General features: G+C 39.6%; 2 protein-coding genes across 2 annotated transcripts; one reads left to right on the forward strand and one right to left on the reverse strand.

Moving 5' to 3' along the window:
• Positions 1 to 221: 221 nt before the first annotated feature.
• Positions 222 to 1,586, forward strand: LOC126372578 (39S ribosomal protein L52, mitochondrial). The gene is made up of 3 exons (XM_050018408.1): positions 222 to 404; positions 488 to 636; positions 1,345 to 1,586. Exons 1-3 carry the CDS (start codon positions 368 to 370, stop codon positions 1,525 to 1,527), a joined length of 369 nt encoding a protein of 122 aa, XP_049874365.1. The 5' UTR covers positions 222 to 367; the 3' UTR covers positions 1,528 to 1,586.
• Positions 1,587 to 9,270: 7,684 nt separating this feature from the next.
• LOC126372537 (elongation of very long chain fatty acids protein 4-like) lies at positions 9,271 to 22,568 on the reverse strand. The gene is made up of 5 exons (XM_050018354.1): positions 22,392 to 22,568; positions 13,902 to 14,092; positions 12,688 to 12,762; positions 11,889 to 12,185; positions 9,271 to 10,361 (listed from the first exon to the last, which is right to left on the reverse strand). The coding sequence occupies exons 1-5, from the start codon at positions 22,444 to 22,446 to the stop codon at positions 10,089 to 10,091; spliced, it is 891 nt and encodes a 296-aa protein (XP_049874311.1). The 5' UTR covers positions 22,447 to 22,568; the 3' UTR covers positions 9,271 to 10,088.
• Positions 22,569 to 23,505: the final 937 nt, after the last annotated feature.

Raw genomic sequence — 23,505 nt, forward strand, 5'->3', positions numbered from 1 at the left:
TATTTACCATTTAACATTAGTGGTACAATACTATTGGTGAACTATCAGCATACTGAATATTATGATTGGTGATAAATATTGACAGTGGATTTTTCACCAATCACATAGCTTTAGAAGTTTGTTTTCTGTTACAAGAAAAAATATGCCTGCCCATGAAATGTTGTCATCATTTATATTCAATTGGCAACACTGGAAAATATTTCAGTCAGCTACTAGTTTCCAAAGCTGTGAAAAAAGAAAACGTCACTTCTGTTAACTTTATGGCTGCCCTAGAAAAATATAACCTCAAATTAATCTGAAAACAATACTTTTGCTTTTGTGAAGTTCATTGTTTTTTACGAAAATACATCACTGTAGTCTTAACAACATGTTGAAACCTAGTTTTGGCAGTTTTCAACTAAAATGTATGTAGAACCAAACGTAAAAAATGGTATTCTGTACGTTATTTTTGTTAACATGGATCCCATTCAACTTGTTTTAATTTCAGTGGCTACTCGGGCATTTAGCTGTTCTCCTGCAGTAAGTACGAAGGAATGGCGAGTCTCCAAAGGTCTGCCGATCAACAGGAACGCTGAGGGCATTCTTACTGATGGTCCAGACTATACTTTTTTGGATGGACGTCCTACGCCCTTATTGGTAATATATATAAGATTTCATTAAATACAATTAAGAGACAGTTTGGTCTTATTAATCGATCAATCTTGGGCTTGATCCAAAGTTATTTTTATCTTATTTTCATTCAAAACTTGACACTGATAGTTATTTTTACTTCGATTCAATCTCCATTTCTTCTGTATCTTGAGCTGTTGTTAACACCTTGTTGGACCAGCAACTTCTGATATGTCGTCGTCCACTCTATGATCTACCTTGATTTTTCTACACTGCCTCAACTTCTATAGCCGCCTTGGGGTGTCTAGTGAGTGACAACTCCTGCCCATTGGTCCGGATGCATCTGGGAAACATATCTGGCTCCGTCCCACTTCAGTTTGGCGGACTTTTTCTCTACATCAGTGATACCTGTTTTGTTTTGTTTTGGTGGGATTAAATAGACTACATAAGAGGAGATGTGGAAATTAATTTAGGTTAAATGCCTGTTGTTGGTAAGAAATCTTACTATATTCATCATCACTAATTTAAGACCCATGCTCTTGTTGGTGTAGCATAGTCTGTCTGACGCGAGTGGGATAGCAACCAGAGTAGTCTTACTTCAAAGCTGTACATGGACTCTTGTCCTCCCCCTGTATAGTACTGACAGTAACTGCTGCCCTCTGTCAAGTTCTAGGTTACAGTCTCTGTGACTTTCTTCACTTTTACTAATATTACATATTTCAATTTTCATTTCAGCATAAACAAAAACAGAGGATGTTGAAGCAGCAAGGCTATGCATCTAGAATAGTAGAACTATGTTCCGAACTAGAGTTTGCGAAGACAAGACACCAGGGTATCATAAAAGAAGAACAAGAGAAAAGAGCCTCCATCATCAGAAACAGACTCAAAGCCAAGGGAAATGCTTTTGATAATAAATAGAATTTTGTATTAATGTTTGTGTAGGTTCTAGTTGTAAATAAATGTTATTTAAATATTGATTTATTGTTGTAGTTGGCTATGACAGTGGCTTCCCATCTTAATTTAAGAACAATTTAGGTATCTGCTTACAGGTATATTTATATCTACAATGGTGCAAATTCCAGTACACACCATCAAATTTTATTTTAAGTTATACCTGTCATGTTCTTATCCGCCGAAAAAGAAAGGGACGGGTAATCGGTACGCATAAAATTTATGGAACATACGTCAGTTCTATGCACAAATCTAAAACTTTATATTAGCCAATAGAATTCAGTTTAGCGCATACAACTGACGGTTTGCACACCAGCGAGATACCTACTTGATTCACCCGGGTAATTTATTCATTTACTCATTCTTTTATAAATGAACAGCGGTCAAATATCCGTCCCTTTCCTTTTCGGCGGATAAGAAAATGATAGGTATAGCTTAAAATAAAATTAGGTGTCTGCAGGAATCAGGGCTAACATCGGGACAACCTAGTCAAATAAGATACTTTTTACGAAACGTCAAAATGAAAGCTTTTTTGGATTTTGTATGGCAATACTGTCCTGTGACGTCATCAATAAAAGCGGTCAAACGTCGTACTCATAGTTACTCAATTCATAAATAAAATTCGAAAATAAGTCGAAAGGTCATATGGATTTAATTTATGATCATCTTAGACCACCTTCTATTTCTAGATTAGCATTTTGTAATTCATCTTTGACCCAGTAACATACCCTCCTCTTCTTATCGTGTGGGTTGTGAGGTGGAGTACCAGCCTCATCAACCCTGGTGTCAAGGTAATTATTGAGCCGCCAAAGGCCCCTGACATGGCTCATGAAACGATTACTCACATCAGTAAATAGTAACCGGGACCAACGGCTTAACGTGTCTTCCGAAGCACGGATCATCTTACTTTCGGACAATCAGGTAATCAGCCTGTAATGTCCTAACCAAACTAGGGATCACAAAGTGATTTTTGTGATATTTCACCACCGGGGTTTGACCCCGGGGCCTCCGAGTCGTGAGTCCAACGCTCAACCTCTGGACCCTAAAATACCGTATTATCCAGGGAGGAACACACGATAGAAGAAGTACAATTAATTATCTAAAGTCAATAATTCATTGTCATTGGCTGTGTGCCGACTTATATTGAATTTTTTTTATCCAATTCTCATTTATTGCACAGATAATTCCATCACGCCTATATCCCGGAAGGGTTAGGTTGAGGTAGAGGAGCTTTTTTTACACACACTCATTTTTTATGACGTGACTTATTGTAGATTTGCCGCTAATGGCGTTAACTACTTGCCCGGACAAATGGGGAGTGACTGCTTATCATACTTTCGGACAATCAAGTGACATGGTCGTGAGCTTATGTTGAGTGACTTTGACCTGACCGCTGTTAACTAAAATTTTGCATAGACCTGAAAAGGTCGCAAAATGTCGGACGATATCGGTGTATCCACTTCATTAGCGATTAATAAAATAATGTAAACCGCCGCACGGTGCCTGGCGTCCATTAGCGTGGAACAAACCTTTTAAAGTCATTTAACGGCCATGCTTTAAACGCTCCATATTTCGAATGACGAGGCATAAACTTACACTATTTTATTTTTTTTCTCTTTATTTGGGTTATGAAACATTAACTTATATACTTATATCAATATTAAGTAATGAGGATTTTCCTGGCTATTTTCCCCAAAAACAATACAGGGTGTTAGTGACATCGTAACGAAAACTTTGAGGGATGATTCAGACCATGACTCAGAGTTGATATCAAGTAGAGCTTTCCGTCGCAAAATTCACTTTTACGTCACATACATTTTTATTTAGTTTTTTTTTTATTATTTTCAATTCTATACTTTTGCGATGGAATAATAGGTACTCCGTACAAGTACAAACAGGTAGCCATACAAGTAGGTGTGGGTGTTAGTGACACCGTAAGTAATACTGAGGGAGTGGTTCAGTCGGAAAAAACATGAAAATGGTTTATTTATTTATTTGTACACAATAAAACAGACACAAGAAACATACAAAGAAAACAGATAGGTACGAGGGGAGGTCAAAAAGTTCGCGGAATGGAGGGGTTGGAGGGGGTTGGTTTGCTCGTACAGGTAGCCGCTAGTTGCACACCTCATTAACAGTATATGTACCAAGTTTGAAGCAAATCGGGTCATTAACGTTTGAACTATCGACCAGCAAACAAGTGAATCGGGAAGAACTCAGCGAATATGGAGAAAATTGAACACCGCGCCGTCATTAAGTTCCTCACCAAGCAAGGAAAATCCGCTCAGACGATTTTTCAAGAGCTGTTAGCAGTTTACGCGGACTCTGCCCCTGGTAAAACCATGGTTTACAAGTGGCATAGTCTTTTCAAGCAAGGAAGAGAGTCGATTGAAGATGACCCCCGCTCCGGACGGCCCATTGAGGCCACCACACCGGAAATCATCGAAAAAGTAGAGAAACTTGTATTAGAAGATACCCGCTTGAAGAAGAAGCAGCTTGCAGCAATGGTCGGTGTATCCGAAACAAGTATTTTAAATATCCTACATCAACATCTTGGTATGACTAAGGTCAGCGCAAGATGGGTTCCAAGAATGCTCACGCCACTTCAAAAAAGCGAGCGTGTCGAGTGTTCTCGCCAGTTTTTAGAGCTCTGTGGAGAGAATAAGGAAGAAGTTATGGCCCGGATTGTTACTGGAGATGAAACCTGGATTCACCACTATGAACCTGAGTCGAAGCAAGAGTCGATGCAGTGGCATAAAAAAGGCACACCTCCTCCAAAGAAGTTTAAGGTGTCACAATCGGCCGGAAAGATCATGGCCACTATTTTTTGGGATACAGAAGGTATTTTGCTGATTGATTATAAAGATCGTGGTGTGACTATAACGGGACATTACTACGCTTCTTTACTGGATAGATTGAAAGAGGCTATCAAGGAAAAAAGAAGAGGAAAGCTGTCAAGAGGTGTGCTCCTTTTGCACGACAACGCACCCGTCCACACGTGCCATGTTGCGACGGCTGCCATTCACCGATGCGGGTTCGAAAAATTAAACCACCCGCCTGACAGTCCAGACTTGGCCCCCAGCGATTATTATTTGTTCCCAAAAATGAAAAAGGAACTGCGTGGACGAAAATTTGGCGATGATGAAGAAGTCAAGTCTGCAATTTCGGCCTATTTTGACAGCAAAGAGAAATCTTTTTTTTATGATGGAATAAACAAATTATTTGATAGATCCGGAAAATGTGTTAAGGTTAAGGGAGAATATATTGAAAAGGAAAAATAGTTTCGTGTTTAATTTCGACCCCCTTCCCCTTCATTCCGCGAACTTTTTGACCTCCCCTCGTAGTACAGGCAAGCTTATCTCTAAACAAAGAGATTTCTTCCAGCTGACTTACGTGACAAGAGAGACTTTCAACGTATAATATTATATTGATAGACATACATACGCGTACAAATTATTTAGAAATTACTTAATTACTTATACTAATATAAAACAAAATATTAACCTAAACCTACAAACCACATTTAAATAAATTATATATTATATAATATATATTTCATAAATATAATATAAACATAATATTAGATACTTCCTATATTGGTTTATAAATATACACACTATATACAATATATATATCTTTTTTTAATTATTTTCAGTTCCATACTTTTGCGACGAAAAATTCCACTTTATATCAACTCAAAATCATGGTCTCATCATCCCTCAAAGTTTTCGTTACGATGTCACTAACACCCTGTAGGTATTCTTGTCATTAGGTACCTACCCTACGTCATTGACGTTCCCGAAAACATGGCGGAAAATATATCACCGCTCGGGCAAATTCTTTCCATTCAATGTTCCCTTCTTTCGTTTCAAGTTTACGTTAAAAGTCTCAAAAGCTTACATCGGAGGTCTAACAATGGCTGAATTCAGGTTAAGTTTCTACAAGGACTTTACAGGCTCAAAGCATTATTGTCAGTTTGTGGAACATCTTCAAACGTCTTGGAGAAAGATCAAGGGTCGATGAAGACGAAAATTTAAGGGATACCTGTTTGTTTGAAAGGTCTATAACGTCACAGTTCTAAAGAATAAAGAAGAACTTTATTACTTGAATTAGCTCGAATTGCTTCACTGTTAGAACGAGTGCGCAGCAGCTCCAACAGAATCCTAAATGCGATTGCCGATAAAATACTCATCATCAGCCGTATGACGCCCACTGCTGGGCATAGGCCTCCCCCAAGGATCTCCACGACGATCGGTCCTGCGCTGCCCGCATCCAGCGGCTTCCCGCGACCTTCACCAGATCGTCGGTCCACCTTGTAGCGGGCCTACCCACTGAGCGTCGTCCGACACGTGGTCGCGACTCCAGAACCTTTCCGCCCCATCGGCCATCTGTTCTCCTCGCTATGTGTCCTGCCCACTGCCACTTCAGCTTTGCAATTCTCCGAGCTATGTCGGTGACTTTAGTTCTCCTGCGGATCTCCTCATTTCTGATTCGATCCAGCAGGGAAATACCGAGCATAGCTCTCTCCATTGCCCGCTGAGCGACACCGAGCCTCCTCACGAGACCCATAGTAAGCGGCCACGTCTCACTGCCGTAGGTCATCACTGGCAACACGTATTGGTCAAAGACTTTCGTCTTGAGACACTGAGGTATTCTGGACGAGAAGATATTCCGCAGCTTCCCGAACGCTGCCCATCCGAGTTGGATCCGACGAGAGATAAAATACTATTCGCTCTTAATTTGCCACCTGGGGGGTTAAAATGGCCACAGTGAAGCAATTCATCTAAGAAAGCAATATTACTATTTGAGAGTTTTGCATTGCGCACTTACTTTTTATGCGCAAATTTCAAATTGTTTGTCTTCAAATCAATTTCTTTGTCAGCAGATAAGAAAATGACAGGTATAACTTAAATAGTTGGTGTGTACAGGGATCAGCACCAATATTAAATTACACACTCCAGTAGACTGCTCTATAAAAACTCTCAGAAACAGTCCGCTTAAACAATTTAACGGTATTCAAAAGCACTCTACTACGGCATTCAGCTTCAATCGAACTGCGAGCGAACTAAATTAAATCTGAACAGGGTTAAGTGACAGACAAAGCCGGGGGAACCAATTAATATACTTTCAATGCACCGGTAGCCTTTTAGGTACGTTTTAAGGCCATATTACGCTATAACGGCACTGCTCCAGCACGGCTCCAACCCAGCAATTTACTTGTCATTCAAATTAAGGCATTAAAACTTGTGTCGTAAGATATACTTTATTTCGTAATGTCAATATAAAAAGACGCCGGCGAGCAGGCATCGCGCTTAACTGGGTACCCTTAGGCCTGTTGTCTTAAACGTTGTACCGGGTAAGAGCCTTCAGCGCTCCCCATTTGTCCGGCCAAGTAGTTAATGCCATCTGCGGCAAATCTACAATAAGTACCGTCAAAAAAATATATAATAAAGGTAATGAGGTTCTCCACAGGTACGTAGTATTATTCCTTATTTTATGCCACGGGTTTTCGAAGATCTACCATCGACCGCGTGACTATTTACCATCTCACAGAACCCTTACATTTTAACGTTTAAGGTCCCAAAATTGCTTCGAGTTTCTCTCTCTGTTTCTAGTCATTAGTCGAAACTAATTCGGAGGTCGGCGGCTCTAATTAAAGTTGGAGAAAATTAACGTTTCCGCTCGACGGAAACGACTACAGCATAGCTGTGATTGAGATGTTGTTTTTCCTGTATTTTGAACAAAAAAGGTAGTTTCCGACTAGTCAAATCAGTTACTTTTTACTAAACGTCAAAACACGAAATTACTATGGAATTTGTATGAAAAAGCAACCTGTGACATCATAGAAAAAGTGACAAATTGTCGCACTTATCATTACATTTTTCTTTATTAAAATTCTTAAAAAAGTTTATAAATAGGAAAAATAAAACGTTTTTGTCACCTTTACATCTGTCTTTATTTAATAATCAGCATTTCGTAATATAGGAAACTACCCAATTATTGAGTTTTGACGTAAAAAGTAACTCATTTGACTAGGGTATCCAGTAGTATATATAGTTGAGGAGCTCGGTGGCGCAGCGGTAAACGCGCTCGGTCTGCGATTGTTGAAGTTAAGCAACTTTCGCAAAGGCCGGTCATAGGATGGGTGCCCACAAAAAAAAGTTTTCATCTCGACCTCCTCCGTGCTTCGGAAGGCACGTTAAGCCGTTGGTCCCGGCTGCATTAGCAGTCGTTAATAACCATCAATCCGCACTGGGCCCGCGTGATGGTTTAAGGCCCGATCTCCCTATCCATCCATAGGGAAGGCCCGTGCCCCAGCAGTGGGGACGTTAATGGGCTGGTGATGATGATGTGTCTGTCAGATTTTCTGTTTGCAGAACTAAGTAGTGGTTTAATTATTTTGGTTCGCGTAAAATGTATCGGGAAAAACAACGACAATAATCGAGCTATGAAAGCATTCATGCATTTGTAATAATTGGATTATCATCTCAACGGGACAATTAAAACGATGCTCTGTTTTCAAGCGATAATGGCACTTAAAACTTACTCGTGAGCGGCACAGGGCAGTATCTAGGGCGGGAGACAATGGCCCTGATTCCTGCAGACACCTCCTAAATTTATTTTAAGTTATACCCGTCACTTTCTTATCCGCCGAAAGGGAAAGGGACGGATGATTGACTTTTAATTTTAAATTGAATGAATAACCCGAGCGAATAAACTAGGAGCGTGTGCTGACAACATAATTCTGTCGGGTTATTGGCCAATATGAATTTGGGAGGGTTTTTAAAATTCCTGCCTAAAATTGGCGTGTGTTCCATAAATTTTATGCCTGTCGATTACCCGTCCCTTTCTTTGTCAGCGGATAAGATAATGACAGGTATAACTTAAAATTACTTAGATGGTGTGTACAGTCACGAGCATTAATATGTATACACTTTGGTACCATGTCACATTAATTTTTTTGACAAATTGAACTGTAAGTCTCACTAAATGTCAAATATGTTAGTGCGACAGAGTCCTAAAGTGGGTACATTATATTGCTCATGACTGTACAGGAATCAGTCAGTATCAATATTAAATTACACCGCCGGTCACCTTTCAATGTTATTTTATTGCTAAAATACGGAAGTAATTGTCTAACGATAGGCACTAGGCGGCACTAAATGGGGAGCAATTATTGAGCACCATTTCAACTTAAAATACTCCGACAAAATGCGAGTGACGAACACGATAGATGTACCTCTGACTACCCCAATTACCAACGTATATACAGAAAAGGGATATAGTTAGTTGTGAGCTTCTTTTATGGGTTAGGTTCCTCCCGGGTGCCACCTCCCGGGTGTCTCCCCCCGGGTGTCACCCGCCGGATGGCACCCGCCCTATGCCTCCTATTATAGTCCGAAATAAAATGACCTGTAATTTATGAATATCTCATTTTAATGGCGTCGCAATGAAAGGCAGTCGGACACAATGGACTATCGAATGCTGCTGATCGAATTGGATTAACTATCGAACGAGGAATGATAGGTTCCAATTCGTTGAGTTGTTTCGTTATATGCGACATTGAAGAGGCGATTCGAAATGTTGACTGCTTTTGACGTTTTCAATTTTGTTATTAAGAGCTGTAAGTGGCGCAGCGTGGTGGAGCATGCTCCAGGGGAAACCTGTGCCTGTGAGCCGTATCATAATAATAATTATTAAAAAGAGCCATTAAGTAAGAAGACAATTTTATTGGCAGCCACACTTCTACATTCAGCGATTCAGCATAAAGTGATTTCGATGACACATAGTACAGAAACTATAGCTTACTGTACCTACCTATTTTTGATATAGGTACCTTCCTACGCACGTAGAACGCATACGCACTGATATAGCATGATTTCCAGGGTTTTTTTACCTTTGATGGGTTTGCTCTTGGCCCCAGACTTGTCCGAAAGCATTGACGAGGCCTAAGATGGAGCTCACCCAGAAGGTGCCTGTTCACTCTGGCCTTGAAAGCACCCGGGTTATAGGTATGCATTCGGAAATACAGAAGACGGCAAAGTCCATTCCCTTTGTGTCCGGTTACACAATAGGCTATTTATTACATGGGACTTAAACATAACAGTAATAATAATGGCGATTTTTGTTTGAATAAAAACTCGTGATTGACGAAATATTAGGGGAGAGATAGATGTTAATACCTCTTTCAAAGTGGGAAGCATTCCATAATTAATAAAAATCGGTTTAATGTAGTAACAAAATTTATAATAAATTATAAGTAATATTATAACAAGCATGACATTCTAGTGAACTAACACATGCACATAACAAGAAACAAGAACATTTATTGAGAAGCTGTGTAGGTACATACACGCAGGTGTCAAACATTATAAAATTGTCTCAACAGCATGTCCATGTCGGACGTACAATATTACAAATAATGTCAGTATTAAGCATCAAGGAATTAAGTAAGTACCTAATAATTAGTCACATTATAAACATTTGTCAATTTTAAATATGATTGTTGTTGATAATATTAACTCTTGCTACCGACCTTTATCAACTGATTTTTTACCGTTTGCCTCATCTATTTCACTAACATGTTTAGACTTCAACTCTTCTACTTTATGGTTCTGTAAATTCATCTTGGCGTTACTTTCTCTTCTCTTCTGCAAATAACTCTTGACGTAGAAGTCTGTGAAGAGGTAGATGAAGAGGAATCCGTGGGCCCAACACAGGGTGAGCAGGAAATAGGAGAGCGGGCACTCTGATACTATGGAGTTCCACGTGATCTGCACCATGATGACTGCGAATTGGATCTGGAACAAGGGAAATTAAAACCCCAAGGTAAGCCCAATTTTTGTAACATCTTTTGATTTTGTTTTTGACGGAAAATTCTACTTGATATCAACTCAGAATCACGGTCTGAATCATCCCTCAAAGTTTTCCGACGAACGGTCACGAGCATTAATATGTGTACACTTTGGTACCATGTCACATTAACTTTTTTGACAAATTGAACTGTAAGTCTCACTAAATGTCAAATATGTTAGTGCGACAGAGTCCTAAAGTGGGTACATCATATTGCTCATGACTGAACATGTGTTCCGGCCAAGTAGTTAATGCCATCTGCGGCAAATCTACAATAAGTCCAACGAAAAAAACGAGCATGTGACGGACACGGACAGTGACGGATCTTCTTCTATCGTGTGGGTTGTGACGCGGATTACCAACCCCATCACCCCTGGTCTCAGAGTTATTATTGAGCCGCCAAATGCCCCTAACATGGCTCATGTAACGACTACTTACATACATCACTAAGTAGTAACGGGGACCAACGGCTTAACGTGCCGACCGCACGGATCATCTTACTTTCGGATAATCAGGTAATCAGCCTGTAAAATCCTAACCAAACGGGATCACAAAGTGATTTTTGTGATATGTCCCAACCGGGATTTGAACCCGGGACCTCCGGATCGTGAGCCTAACGCTCAAACTACTAACCACGGAGGCCGTTCATTTGTGATGACTGACACAAATGAATGGAGGAGTAATACATATTGTGCCGATTCCATCTATAGTGGGATAAGAGCAGGAGAATAGTGGCAGCCCTAGCAAATTAAAGCAGTGCAAGACCTCACAGGGGCGCCCCTCAAAATACATTTTTGTTCGATTATTTTACGGCCACCGAAATAGGTATACCTAATTAAATAATTTACGGCTACCCATTAAGGCCAGGCGCGCACTACGAGATTTTCGCCGCGCGGCAGAAAAAAACAGCGGCATAATGTCGCACTGTAATTCTGTACCAAACAGTTTTAAATTGTATTGCGCGCACTTGACGGCAGAGCCACCGCAGCGGCGCAGAATTACAGTGCGACATTATGCCGCTGCTCTTTTCTGCCGCGCGGCGAAAAACTCGTAGTGCGCGCCTGGCCTAAATGTATAAGTTTTATGTGGCCGCTAAGAGTCCCAATCCAGTTCCCCTGTAGATCTGGGGCTGCCTGTCAGGGTCGGCTGATTTTGTTGCCCCTCCTTCAAAAAAAAAAAAACGGCGCCCGACGCGATCGCACCGCTTGCACCGCCCTAGGGCCATCACTGCAGGAATGATGACATGTTTGTATTTATTTATTTATTGCAACACACAACAGGACATTGACAATACATGACAAAATATACAGTTACAAACAAAAATGGTCAGTCAACATCCCAAACAGGGTGCGTTGACAGCATGCAAAATCATATAGCAACTAAAAAGAGGTAAAGAAAAAAAAATAAGATTACAATTCAAAAAACAAAACGACTTCAGTTTTTGACTGATTTTAGACTATGAAACTAGAACTTACCAACTGCATCTTAGTAATGTATTTCTTCCACCACAAATACTTCTCCAAGCCAGGAAACGCGGCAAGTCCGTAGTAACCATACATGATGATGTGTACAAACGAATTCAACGTTCCGAGAAACACAAGACTAAACGTAGGCTCGTATTTTAATGCTGTCCACGCCGCAAAGTACATTATGGTGTGATGGTAGACGTGGAGGAAGGATAGTTGGTTCCACTTCTTCCTCAGCACGAAGAAAACAGTGTCCAAGAGTTCAGTCAGTTTGGCAACGAAGTACCAGTAGTGACCTGTTACGATCTGGAAAAAGAAATGTCATATTGTAACAATATTGCATCACGCCATTGTGCCTACCTCAGGCAGAGGTGTATTGTACATTATGTAATTCGTTTGGGTTCGGAATAAGAGTCTGCTCCGAGAGTGGGGGCTTAGGTTTCATCATTCATCGTCATCACCTTTCATCATTTCATTAATTATCAAGAAAAAACACGTAAGACTTGGCTGTATGGGCATAGTTCTCTTTGCCTTACCCTTCGGGGAAAACAAAAAAATACTAATGTGACGTGTGACGTAATGACTGCTGCTACATTACGTAGTTGAGCTTCGATGGTGAACTCTGACGTCACTAATATACTTACCCTATTTTGGCGGTAAATGTCCGCGAGCAATGCGCACACGCGGAACCGTTGACATAGCTATAAAATATATTGCAAGGCGGTTTATTCTTTAGTTTGTCCCGTTTCTCATCTAGTTCGCGCGATGGGAATCAACGAAAGTGTTATTACATATATTTTTAACTTACCCTATTCCTTGTTTCGGGTTCATTCATGAAACACGACGACTCTACCAATCCTTTCTCGAGGATGGCCGAGATACCCTGAAAAATAAGTTATGAAATAATAAAAGAAAATTTTATTCATTTTTAATTTTAATTATTTTGTTTCTAACAAGGCTTATTTTTATAACTAAAAAAACATGAATTTTGCAACGGAAAATTCTACTTGATATCAACTCGATGTCTCTAACACCCTGTATAATGTTCTGCCGAAATTTTAAGTAAGTATTAAAACTCTTTTTATACAAGAATTGCGCTTTTTTACGTACGGGAACGTAACGGGCGAACCACTGATATATTGATAGCGATAAACGCTGAATGGGGCAAATGGTCGACCACGCAGGCCGGTCGGTATCAAGGTCCTGAAGTGTTTGTTGTCGCGAGCGGATTGGCCGCTTTTATGGCTGGACTAATCGGGTCGTCAGGATCGTATACCCAGATAGATCGTATATCATAGAATAAGTCAGAAATCAGAAATCAGAATCATTTATTCAACGTAATTATCATGGATAAACTTGTCGAAGGTCATTTTTGAATTTACGACATTTCGGAAGGTGTTATGGCTGAGAAGAAATGACAAGAAACTGCAACAGCAACACATCTTTTAAATAAATGAGGGTACATTACAAGTTATTTAATAACTAGAGGGACACATTCAATACCAGACATTTTTATCATTTAGGTAAGTAATCATTAATCTTACAATAAGCTTTTTACATAAAGTAAGCTTCACGTGAGCTTTAAATTTATTCTCTGACAAATTTAAAATATTATCTGGTATTTTATTGTAAAAACGTATACATAACCCCAAAAAAGATGAATTTAATTTACTTAATCTAGAATTTTGAACAACAATTTTATTTTTATTCCTTGTATTGTAAGTATGCCTTTCACAGTTTCTCGGAAGGAGAGATACATTTTTACGTACATACATAATGTTTTCATAAATATATTGACTTGCGTCCGTCAGTATATTTATTTCTTTAGTAATATTTAGAACGGCAACGTTTCGCTCGAGCTAGGTTTCTCTCACTTCCCCTCGGTCTTACTTTAGTCTTCAATTGTATGGGCGTCAGACGTTACACACACAGATGCGCGCGCGTGTACGATATCGTCAAAGTGTAGTGTCTGTGTAAAACGAGATTTTTGTATGAAGTGTCCGGTGTGTGTCATTTACTTACAATGCTGCAGAGATAGCAGGAGAAAGCGACTTGGAAAGCGTTATAGAAAAGGAGAATGTTGTTCAGTTTGAACGGTTCCCGGTTCTTCATGAACTGAGGACCCAGCTTCAACACGAACAGTAGATATGCTACCAGGATGGTGACGATTGGATACGGTGTTGGCATCAACGTCCATTCATCCACGTAATCCACTGAAAAAATAAACAGAATAAAATGAACATAAGCCCCGATTCCTGCAAGACACCTCCTCATTTTAAGTTATACCCGTCATTTTCTTCTGCTGAAAAGGAAAGGCTCGGATGATTTCGATTGACAACTGTTAAATGAACGGTCTCCGTGGGCCAGTGGTTAAGCATTCCGGAGGTCCCGGGTTCCTATTTTTTTTGTCGTGACATATTGTAGATTTGCCGCAGGTGGCATTAACTACCTGGCCGGACAAATGGGGAGTTCTGAACGCTTTCACCCGGTACAACGTTTAAGACAACAGGCCTGAGGGTGCCCAGTTGGGTGCGAACCTCGGCTCAGGGCGTCGTCTGAGAGGAAAAATATTTGAAAAATTTAATCGACCCTAGTGGGTCGATAGCGATAAGCGCTGATTGAGGGAAGTCGTCGACCACGCCGGCGGGGTCGGTATCGCGGTCCTGAAGTGTTTGGTGTCGCGAGCTGATTGGCTGCCTCTATGGCTAGAGTAATCAGGTCGTCGGGATCGTATATTACGTCCTTCGGACGCCGATACTTTACAGTACTGTCCCTAAGCGGGATGTATTCGGAAGCCGCAACTACCAGGCGATTTGGGTGGTGCGGAGCAGAATCTAAAAAACGTTTTAAAGCTAAATTGAGCCATTGGGCAATGTTTGGCAGACCTAGGTTAATGTGCAGATTTTCATTGCGAAGGAACCACGGAGCTCCCGTGGCTTTCCGCATGAAACGATTTAGTATTACCTGTAGACGGTAAATTTGAGAGGGACTCGCGTGAACGAAAAGTACCCCTGCATAGGTCATGATCGGACGGGTCCCAGGTTCCAGGTTCGAATCCCGGTGAATACATATCCCAAAAATCACTTTGTGATCCCTAGTTTGGTTAGGAGAAATAGAAGTGTATTTATGCATGTAGTATGTGTAGTATGTGTGATACTAACTTTACGCCCGCGATTTCGTCCGCATGTACTTCGGTTATCGCGCGCGGCTTTTTTTATCCCTTTAGGGGATTACTTTCGGGATAAAAAATTCGGACAATTAGGTGATCAGCGTGAGTTGCAGTGAGTTTTTGGTGACAGTTATTTTTTTAAGCAATGTTAGGATATTTCTTTGACTACATACAAGGTAACGGGCAGACAGAGTTACTTTTTTACAATAATATGACTGCGTATTATGTAAACATGACTTCTTCAAAACCGTTAAATGCCGGCTCATTTGGTTACAATAGAATTGGATTTATTCGTTCGAGTCGCCATTATAATGTATAATCAGATTAAGTATTTTTTCAAACAAACAGTGACTTTACAAAATAACGAATTCCTTATTTCAATATAGGACTTTCCGAGCTACTTTCTCCAAAAAAACAGTAAATTGCGCTGTACAGTTTTGTTCTTCCCTTAACCTTCTAATTTCATGGATAACTGTCATATGCATCTAATATTTTTGTTTTTGGGTGTGAATGATCATCCTTATTATTATTTGTTATGAATATCACCCAGGTACAACACATCTTCCGCCCATTATTCATCATCATCATCATTAGCCCATTAACGTCCCCACTGCTGGGGCACGGGCCTTCCCTATGGATGGATAGGGAGATCGGGCCTTAAACCATCACGCGGGCCCAGTGCGGATTGATGGTTATTAACGACCGCTAACGCAGCCGGGACCAACGGCTTAACGTGCCTTCCGAAGCATGGAGGAGCTCAAGATGAAAACTATTTTTTGTGGTCACCCATCCTATGACCGGCCTTTGCGAAAGTTGCTTAACTTCAACAATCGCAGACCGCTACGCTACGCTAGTAATAATATTGAAGAATAAAGAAATTAGTTTTCTTTCAAAAATATTTTGTTTTAATTAACTTCATTATCACAAACAAGCAGTTTTCATCGTTTTCAGCCATCCTCACTTTACATTATTTATGAACTAGACGAGATCCCGAATTGTACGGGATATCGCGGGATTGATATTTCCAATCCCGCGGGATCTCGAATTCGCGATCTCAAGTCGGGATTGCATTCCATAGTAGCAACATAATTCTGTACGTGTCTGATCCAAATATTAAGCAACGATTATCTTAGGTTGACATTTTGTAATGTTTTTTGTAAATATCAAAGCCCACGATGACGCATGTTTGTAAATGGTAGAGATCAGTAGAGGTTATTGTTATTTTAAGTGTCAATGACTCCACTTCCCAGGCAACGTTTCACGAAAAATACATAATATGGCTTTGTCCAGATTAAACGTGATAATTACCTAATTTCTCATTACTCGGTTACATATATAATAAAACTCACCTTCTATATTTATCAACATATATTTATTCATTCCTCTTCTTTAAACATAATACTCTTAGGCTTCTTATCCAATTTTATAAACATCCATGACAAACCCAAAAACAATTCCCCGTCTACCAACATTTTACTTTTTAACCGTATTTCTAATTCCGGCCAGTGTTGCAATCTCACGTAAACATTTTACTCGTGAGATTTTACTCGATTGGAATCGACCTTACACTCGTCCATCCTGACACAGTGCATGTCCTCATGCACTATATCTAAATTTAAATGACCTTACACTCGGTCGGTGGATAAATTCAACTAAATAGTTACAATAAAATTGAAAAAGAAAACATGCTCAACATTAAATACTTATTAAATATAACAATCCTCTAAAATAAAATAAATCCTCCTTTTTAATGGCTATGAACCCATCAATTCTCATAGCCCATTGTACAACATATTCTAGTTATAAACCAATCCATTCTTACAACTAGAATTGTTACTTGCGAACCCATCCATTCTCGCAAGTTCCCTATTATTAAAATATCCTTAAAATAAAATAAATCCTCCTTTTTAATGGCTATGAACCCATCCATTCTCATAGACCATTGTACAATAGATTCTAGTTATAAACCAATCCATTCTTACAACTAGAATTATTACTTGCGAACCCATCCATTCTCGCAAGTTCCCTATTATTAAAATATCCTACCTGTGAACCCAAACATGACATCAGCAGGCCTCCTTAACGCTCATTAGAAATTGTAGTAATTGGTCCGGATGTGTACACCGTAACGCATTTGCGCTTGATCTCATAGTTTTATCACTTAGTCCATGAATTATGCAATCGACCGCACGTTTTCCGTCAATGTCACATTGGTTTAACAGGGCCAACTTCTCATAATAATATCTTTCGAGAGGTTCGTTGTACCTACTTTTCCTATTCAGCATTTCCTCCAGGGATTGACCATAATTTTGCTCATAAGGGAATGCGCTTAACAATTTATCTTGCCATTCCGGCCAAGTAAATAATATAGTATTCAAATTCTCAAACCAAGTTTTGGCCAACCCCTGTAGTTTTTGCGTCGCAAAATATACAGTTGTTTTATCGTCCCAACCGTAAACGGTGGCACACTCATTCACCTTCTTCAACCATATATCTATCTTCTGATTTCTTGTCGAGGGATCGAACTCGGGCAAAATATTCTTATTATTTATATTTTGAGTAGAGTGAACGAGAGTGCCTGATGTTGACGGCTGAGGTTTTATATAATTGAGTGAGTTAATAAGTTTTGCTACATCACTAGAAGTAAACATTGGACTTTCTGACCTATTGTTATCCAGTGGGGTCGTTGTCTTGAGATCCTTGGTTAATATTTCGTCTTTACGCCTACGAGATGTGTAGTTGCGTCCATTGCTACTGCTCCTGTCACCTTGCTGATGCACACCTTCCTCCCGTGACGACTGCTGCCGCGGAGAATACAAGTCGCTCGTCCTCAATCGGCTGCACTCCCTCCGTAGCTCGTCTTCACGAATCCGCACCCTTTCCTTCTCGCGATGAAGCTTCCATTCTTGGTCCAAAAGAACTAATTCAGGAGCACGTTCACGATCAGTACTACGTAGTCGGCTCCTACTACGTATTATTCCTCTATTTTCGCGACGACTTGAACTGCGACTCTGCCGAACCTCGTCAACAGTGCGATAGCTACTGGTTCTCAGTGCGCTGCGTTCTGTTCGAAAATGTCCTTCTAAAACTCGAAGCCTATCCCGTACACGTTCGAGCTCCCTTTCGCGATCACGAAACAGTAAACTATGAGTTTGCTCACGAATAGAACCTCGCGAGCGGCTTCGACTGCGAATTTCTTTGCCTTCCCGCCTGGTAATACTACGGCTTCGCCGGTCCAGGTCATGGCTGCGTCGCTGATCACTTTTTTCTGGCGTAACCAAACGTCGTGGCCCAAACATCTCAACATCGTGTGGCATGATCTGGTACTCGAAATACAAAGGTATGTATCACGTCTTAAAACTATATATCATATATCTTTAAAAATGTGCTCTTGTAGCGCCTTTTCTCTTATTTATAAACAAAACAATAAGTAATCGTTGTAACAGTTCATGCACTCGTTAGAATTCCACCAGTAAAATGTATATCAAGCGGTTTTAATAGCTAGTGAGCTTACCTATCCCACTTCTGAAATATAATAAAACTCACCTTCTATATTTATCAACATATATTTATTCATTCCTCTTCTTTAAACATAATACTCTTAGGCTTCTTATCCAATTTTATAAACATCCATGACAAACCCAAAAACAATTCCCCGTCTACCAACATTTTACTTTTTAACCGTATTTCTAATTCCGGCCAGTGTTGCAATCTCACGTAAACATTTTACTCGTGAGATTTTACTCGATTGGAATCGACCTTACACTCGTCCATCCTGACACAGTGCATGTCCTCATGCACTATATCTAAATTTAAATGACCTTACACTCGGTCGGTGGATAAATTCAACTAAATAGTTACAATAAAATTGAAAAAGAAAACATGCTCAACATTAAATACTTATTAAATATAACAATCCTCTAAAATAAAATAAATCCTCCTTTTTAATGGCTATGAACCCATCAATTCTCATAGCCCATTGTACAACATATTCTAGTTATAAACCAATCCATTCTTACAACTAGAATTGTTACTTGCGAACCCATCCATTCTCGCAAGTTCCCTATTATTAAAATATCCTTAAAATAAAATAAATCCTCCTTTTTAATGGCTATGAACCCATCCATTCTCATAGACCATTGTACAATAGATTCTAGTTATAAACCAATCCATTCTTACAACTAGAATTATTACTTGCGAACCCATCCATTCTCGCAAGTTCCCTATTATTAAAATATCCTACCTGTGAACCCAAACATGACATCAGCAGGCCTCCTTAACGCTCATTAGAAATTGTAGTAATTGGTCCGGATGTGTACACCGTAACGCATTTGCGCTTGATCTCATAGTTTTATCACTTAGTCCATGAATTATGCAATCGACCGCACGTTTTCCGTCAATGTCACATTGGTTTAACAGGGCCAACTTCTCATAATAATATCTTTCGAGAGGTTCGTTGTACCTACTTTTCCTATTCAGCATTTCCTCCAGGGATTGACCATAATTTTGCTCATAAGGGAATGCGCTTAACAATTTATCTTGCCATTCCGGCCAAGTAAATAATATAGTATTCAAATTCTCAAACCAAGTTTTGGCCAACCCCTGTAGTTTTTGCGTCGCAAAATATACAGTTGTTTTATCGTCCCAACCGTAAACGGTGGCACACTCATTCACCTTCTTCAACCATATATCTATCTTCTGATTTCTTGTCGAGGGATCGAACTCGGGCAAAATATTCTTATTATTTATATTTTGAGTAGAGTGAACGAGAGTGCCTGATGTTGACGGCTGAGGTTTTATATAATTGAGTGAGTTAATAAGTTTTGCTACATCACTAGAAGTAAACATTGGACTTTCTGACCTATTGTTATCCAGTGGGGTCGTTGTCTTGAGATCCTTGGTTAATATTTCGTCTTTACGCCTACGAGATGTGTAGTTGCGTCCATTGCTACTGCTCCTGTCACCTTGCTGATGCACACCTTCCTCCCGTGACGACTGCTGCCGCGGAGAATACAAGTCGCTCGTCCTCAATCGGCTGCACTCCCTCCGTAGCTCGTCTTCACGAATCCGCACCCTTTCCTTCTCGCGATGAAGCTTCCATTCTTGGTCCAAAAGAACTAATTCAGGAGCACGTTCACGATCAGTACTACGTAGTCGGCTCCTACTACGTATTATTCCTCTATTTTCGCGACGACTTGAACTGCGACTCTGCCGAACCTCGTCAACAGTGCGATAGCTACTGGTTCTCAGTGCGCTGCGTTCTGTTCGAAAATGTCCTTCTAAAACTCGAAGCCTATCCCGTACACGTTCGAGCTCCCTTTCGCGATCACGAAACAGTAAACTATGAGTTTGCTCACGAATAGAACCTCGCGAGCGGCTTCGACTGCGAATTTCTTTGCCTTCCCGCCTGGTAATACTACGGCTTCGCCGGTCCAGGTCATGGCTGCGTCGCTGATCACTTTTTTCTGGCGTAACCAAACGTCGTGGCCCAAACATCTCAACATCGTGTGGCATGATCTGGTACTCGAAATACAAAGGTATGTATCACGTCTTAAAACTATATATCATATATCTTTAAAAATGTGCTCTTGTAGCGCCTTTTCTCTTATTTATAAACAAAACAATAAGTAATCGTTGTAACAGTTCATGCACTCGTTAGAATTCCACCAGTAAAATGTATATCAAGCGGTTTTAATAGCTAGTGAGCTTACCTATCCCACTTCTGAAATATAATAAAACTCACCTTCTATATTTATCAACATATATTTATTCATTCCTCTTCTTTAAACATAATACTCTTAGGCTTCTTATCCAATTTTATAAACATCCATGACAAACCCAAAAACAATTCCCCGTCTACCAACATTTTACTTTTTAACCGTATTTCTAATTCCGGCCAGTGTTGCAATCTCACGTAAACATTTTACTCGTGAGATTTTACTCGATTGGAATCGACCTTACACATATTATTCAAAAATATAATGTAAGTAATGGCAGAAGCACATATAAGTACATAAAAATTATTATTACTTGATACTTGTATCAGATTATGTATAGAATTATGTTTTGCTGCCTATATTGCTCCTCTTTATTTTGACCAATATGTATGTACAGTCATGAGCAATATAATGTACCCACTTTAGGACTCTGTCGCACTAACATATTTGACATTTAGTGAGACTTACAGTTCAATTTGTCAATAAAGTTAATGTGACATGGTACCAAAGTGTATACATTTTAATGCTCGTGACCGTATATATATATATGGGGGCAGGGGGTATCCACAATTTACGGTGGGGGCCTTACGGGGCTATTAACTATTACAATTGTTTCTTGGGAACAAAGTCTAATATAAAACGCCTTGTAATTGTAAACATAGGTAACTTAGTAGTTACCTATGTTTGTATTCAAACAGGCAAACGGCCGAGCAAAACTACGCAAGCAGAGACAAGCCACAGTTATGTTTTATTTAATACCTTTATCGCACAAGCATTATTTGCAATTTCATAAAATAAACAGTTCAGTTGGCGCGACCATTAACAGGCGGCGACACAGCTCATCATCTACTCGTATATTGGTCTAAAAAAGCTCGGTGAATCGTGAGTACTTCCTTCATCTTGCGATGTATATGGCTCTGGCTACCTCAATTGGGTGTATAATTGTAATTTATGTTAATCGTACTTATGACGTTAATTCAAAAATGTTACATTGACCTTCAACAAGTTTATTCATGATAATTACGTTGAATAAATGATTCTGATTTCTTAAAAAACAATAATACATTTTATTGATAGGTAGTAGTATTTCAGAAGCGGAGGACAGGAGTCCTAATACGGCTTTGAAATAAACTACTCTGGGTGCCATCCCACTTGCGTCAGACAGAGTACTGTGGGGCGGAAGGCAAGACGGAAATCACTGCCTTACTTTTCCCTAAAAAGTAGCATGGAGAATGCTACACCGACAAGAGCGTGGCTCTTAAATAAGTGATGATGAGTAGTATATCAATGATAGGAAGCCCTAGGATGGATTATGAATATTATTATGAACCACATGATGACAGATGATTAGATCTATTATAATGCTCCAGCAGGAAGTCTAAAAGACCACATTGAAGCACTTAATCTAAAAAGCAATATTTCTATTTGACATTTGCGCACATATAAAGGTCAGTGTTAATGTACCTAAACAAATAATCTCAAATTGCAATATTGCTTTTTTAATCAAATTGCTTCAATGTGGCTGGTGGTCCTTAGCCGGTTTTAACAATATCTTCGGAAAAAAGCAGCTTCCAGTCCAACGTAGGTGTAAAATAAACTTAAAAAAAAGAATTTATTTTAACTCACCCTGTCCCGCCCAAAACGAACGGTTCGCCGCAATTTTATCCAAATCCGCTACCATTTTCAACTTATTTTTTATCACTTTCAAGAATTTTAATTTTTTTATTAATTTAATTTATTTTTTGTAATTTTGAATTTATTTTTAATGGACACCACCGCCTATCACGGCAGCAGTGTCGATAATGAACTTTGATTTTGAATAAATAAAGGTTTATTTGCAATGCAAGTAGCACATGGCTTCACGACTATTTCAGACGGGACTTTATTATAATATTTGGCCCGATTCCTGCACATACCTCCTAATTTTATTTTAAGTTATACCCGTCATTTTCTTATCCGAAAAGGAAAAGGACGGATGATTGACAGCTCTTAATTTTAGGAATAATGAGTAGTGAGCAATCCGTTTGACGTGATGTCTATATAACTCTGCCGGGTTATTGGTGGATGTAAAATTTTAGGCGGTTGTTTTAGATTTCTGCTTAAAATTGACGTGTGTTCCATAAATTTTATGCTTGTCAATTACCCGTCCCTTTCCTTTTCGGTGGATAAGAAAATGACAGATATAATGCAGCTTGCAGCTTCTTTGCAGCGACGACCTATGTGGTTCAGTGGTTGAGCGATGTGCTCACGATCCGGAGGTCCCGGGCTCGAATCCCAGTGGGGACAAATTACAAAAATCACCTTGTGATCCTTAGTTTGGTTAGGACATTACAGGTTCATCACCTGATTGTCCGAAAGTAAGACGATCTGTGCTTCGGAAGGCACGTTAAGCCGTTGGTCCCAGTTACTACTTACTGACGTAAGTACGTAGTCGTTACATGAGTCATGTCAGGGGCGTTTGGCGGTTCAATAGTAACCCTGACACCAGGATTAATGAGGTTGGTAATCCACCTCACAACCCACACGATAGAAGAAAAGACAGATTACATTTAAGTTTTGGTTATTAGACATAGGTCGAAAATTCAATATATAAATAATATATATATTGAATTTTCGACCTATGTCTAATTATTATTATTACACAGTCATAGTCATAGGTTCAATGTTCTTCTCGCAGAATTAAACTAAACGGTATAAATTATTGAGGAATTTACGCATGTGAATATTATTTAATCAGACT

This window comes from Pectinophora gossypiella, chromosome 14 (assembly GCF_024362695.1).
Source record: "Pectinophora gossypiella chromosome 14, ilPecGoss1.1, whole genome shotgun sequence".
Classification (NCBI taxonomy): domain Eukaryota; kingdom Metazoa; phylum Arthropoda; class Insecta; order Lepidoptera; family Gelechiidae; genus Pectinophora; species Pectinophora gossypiella.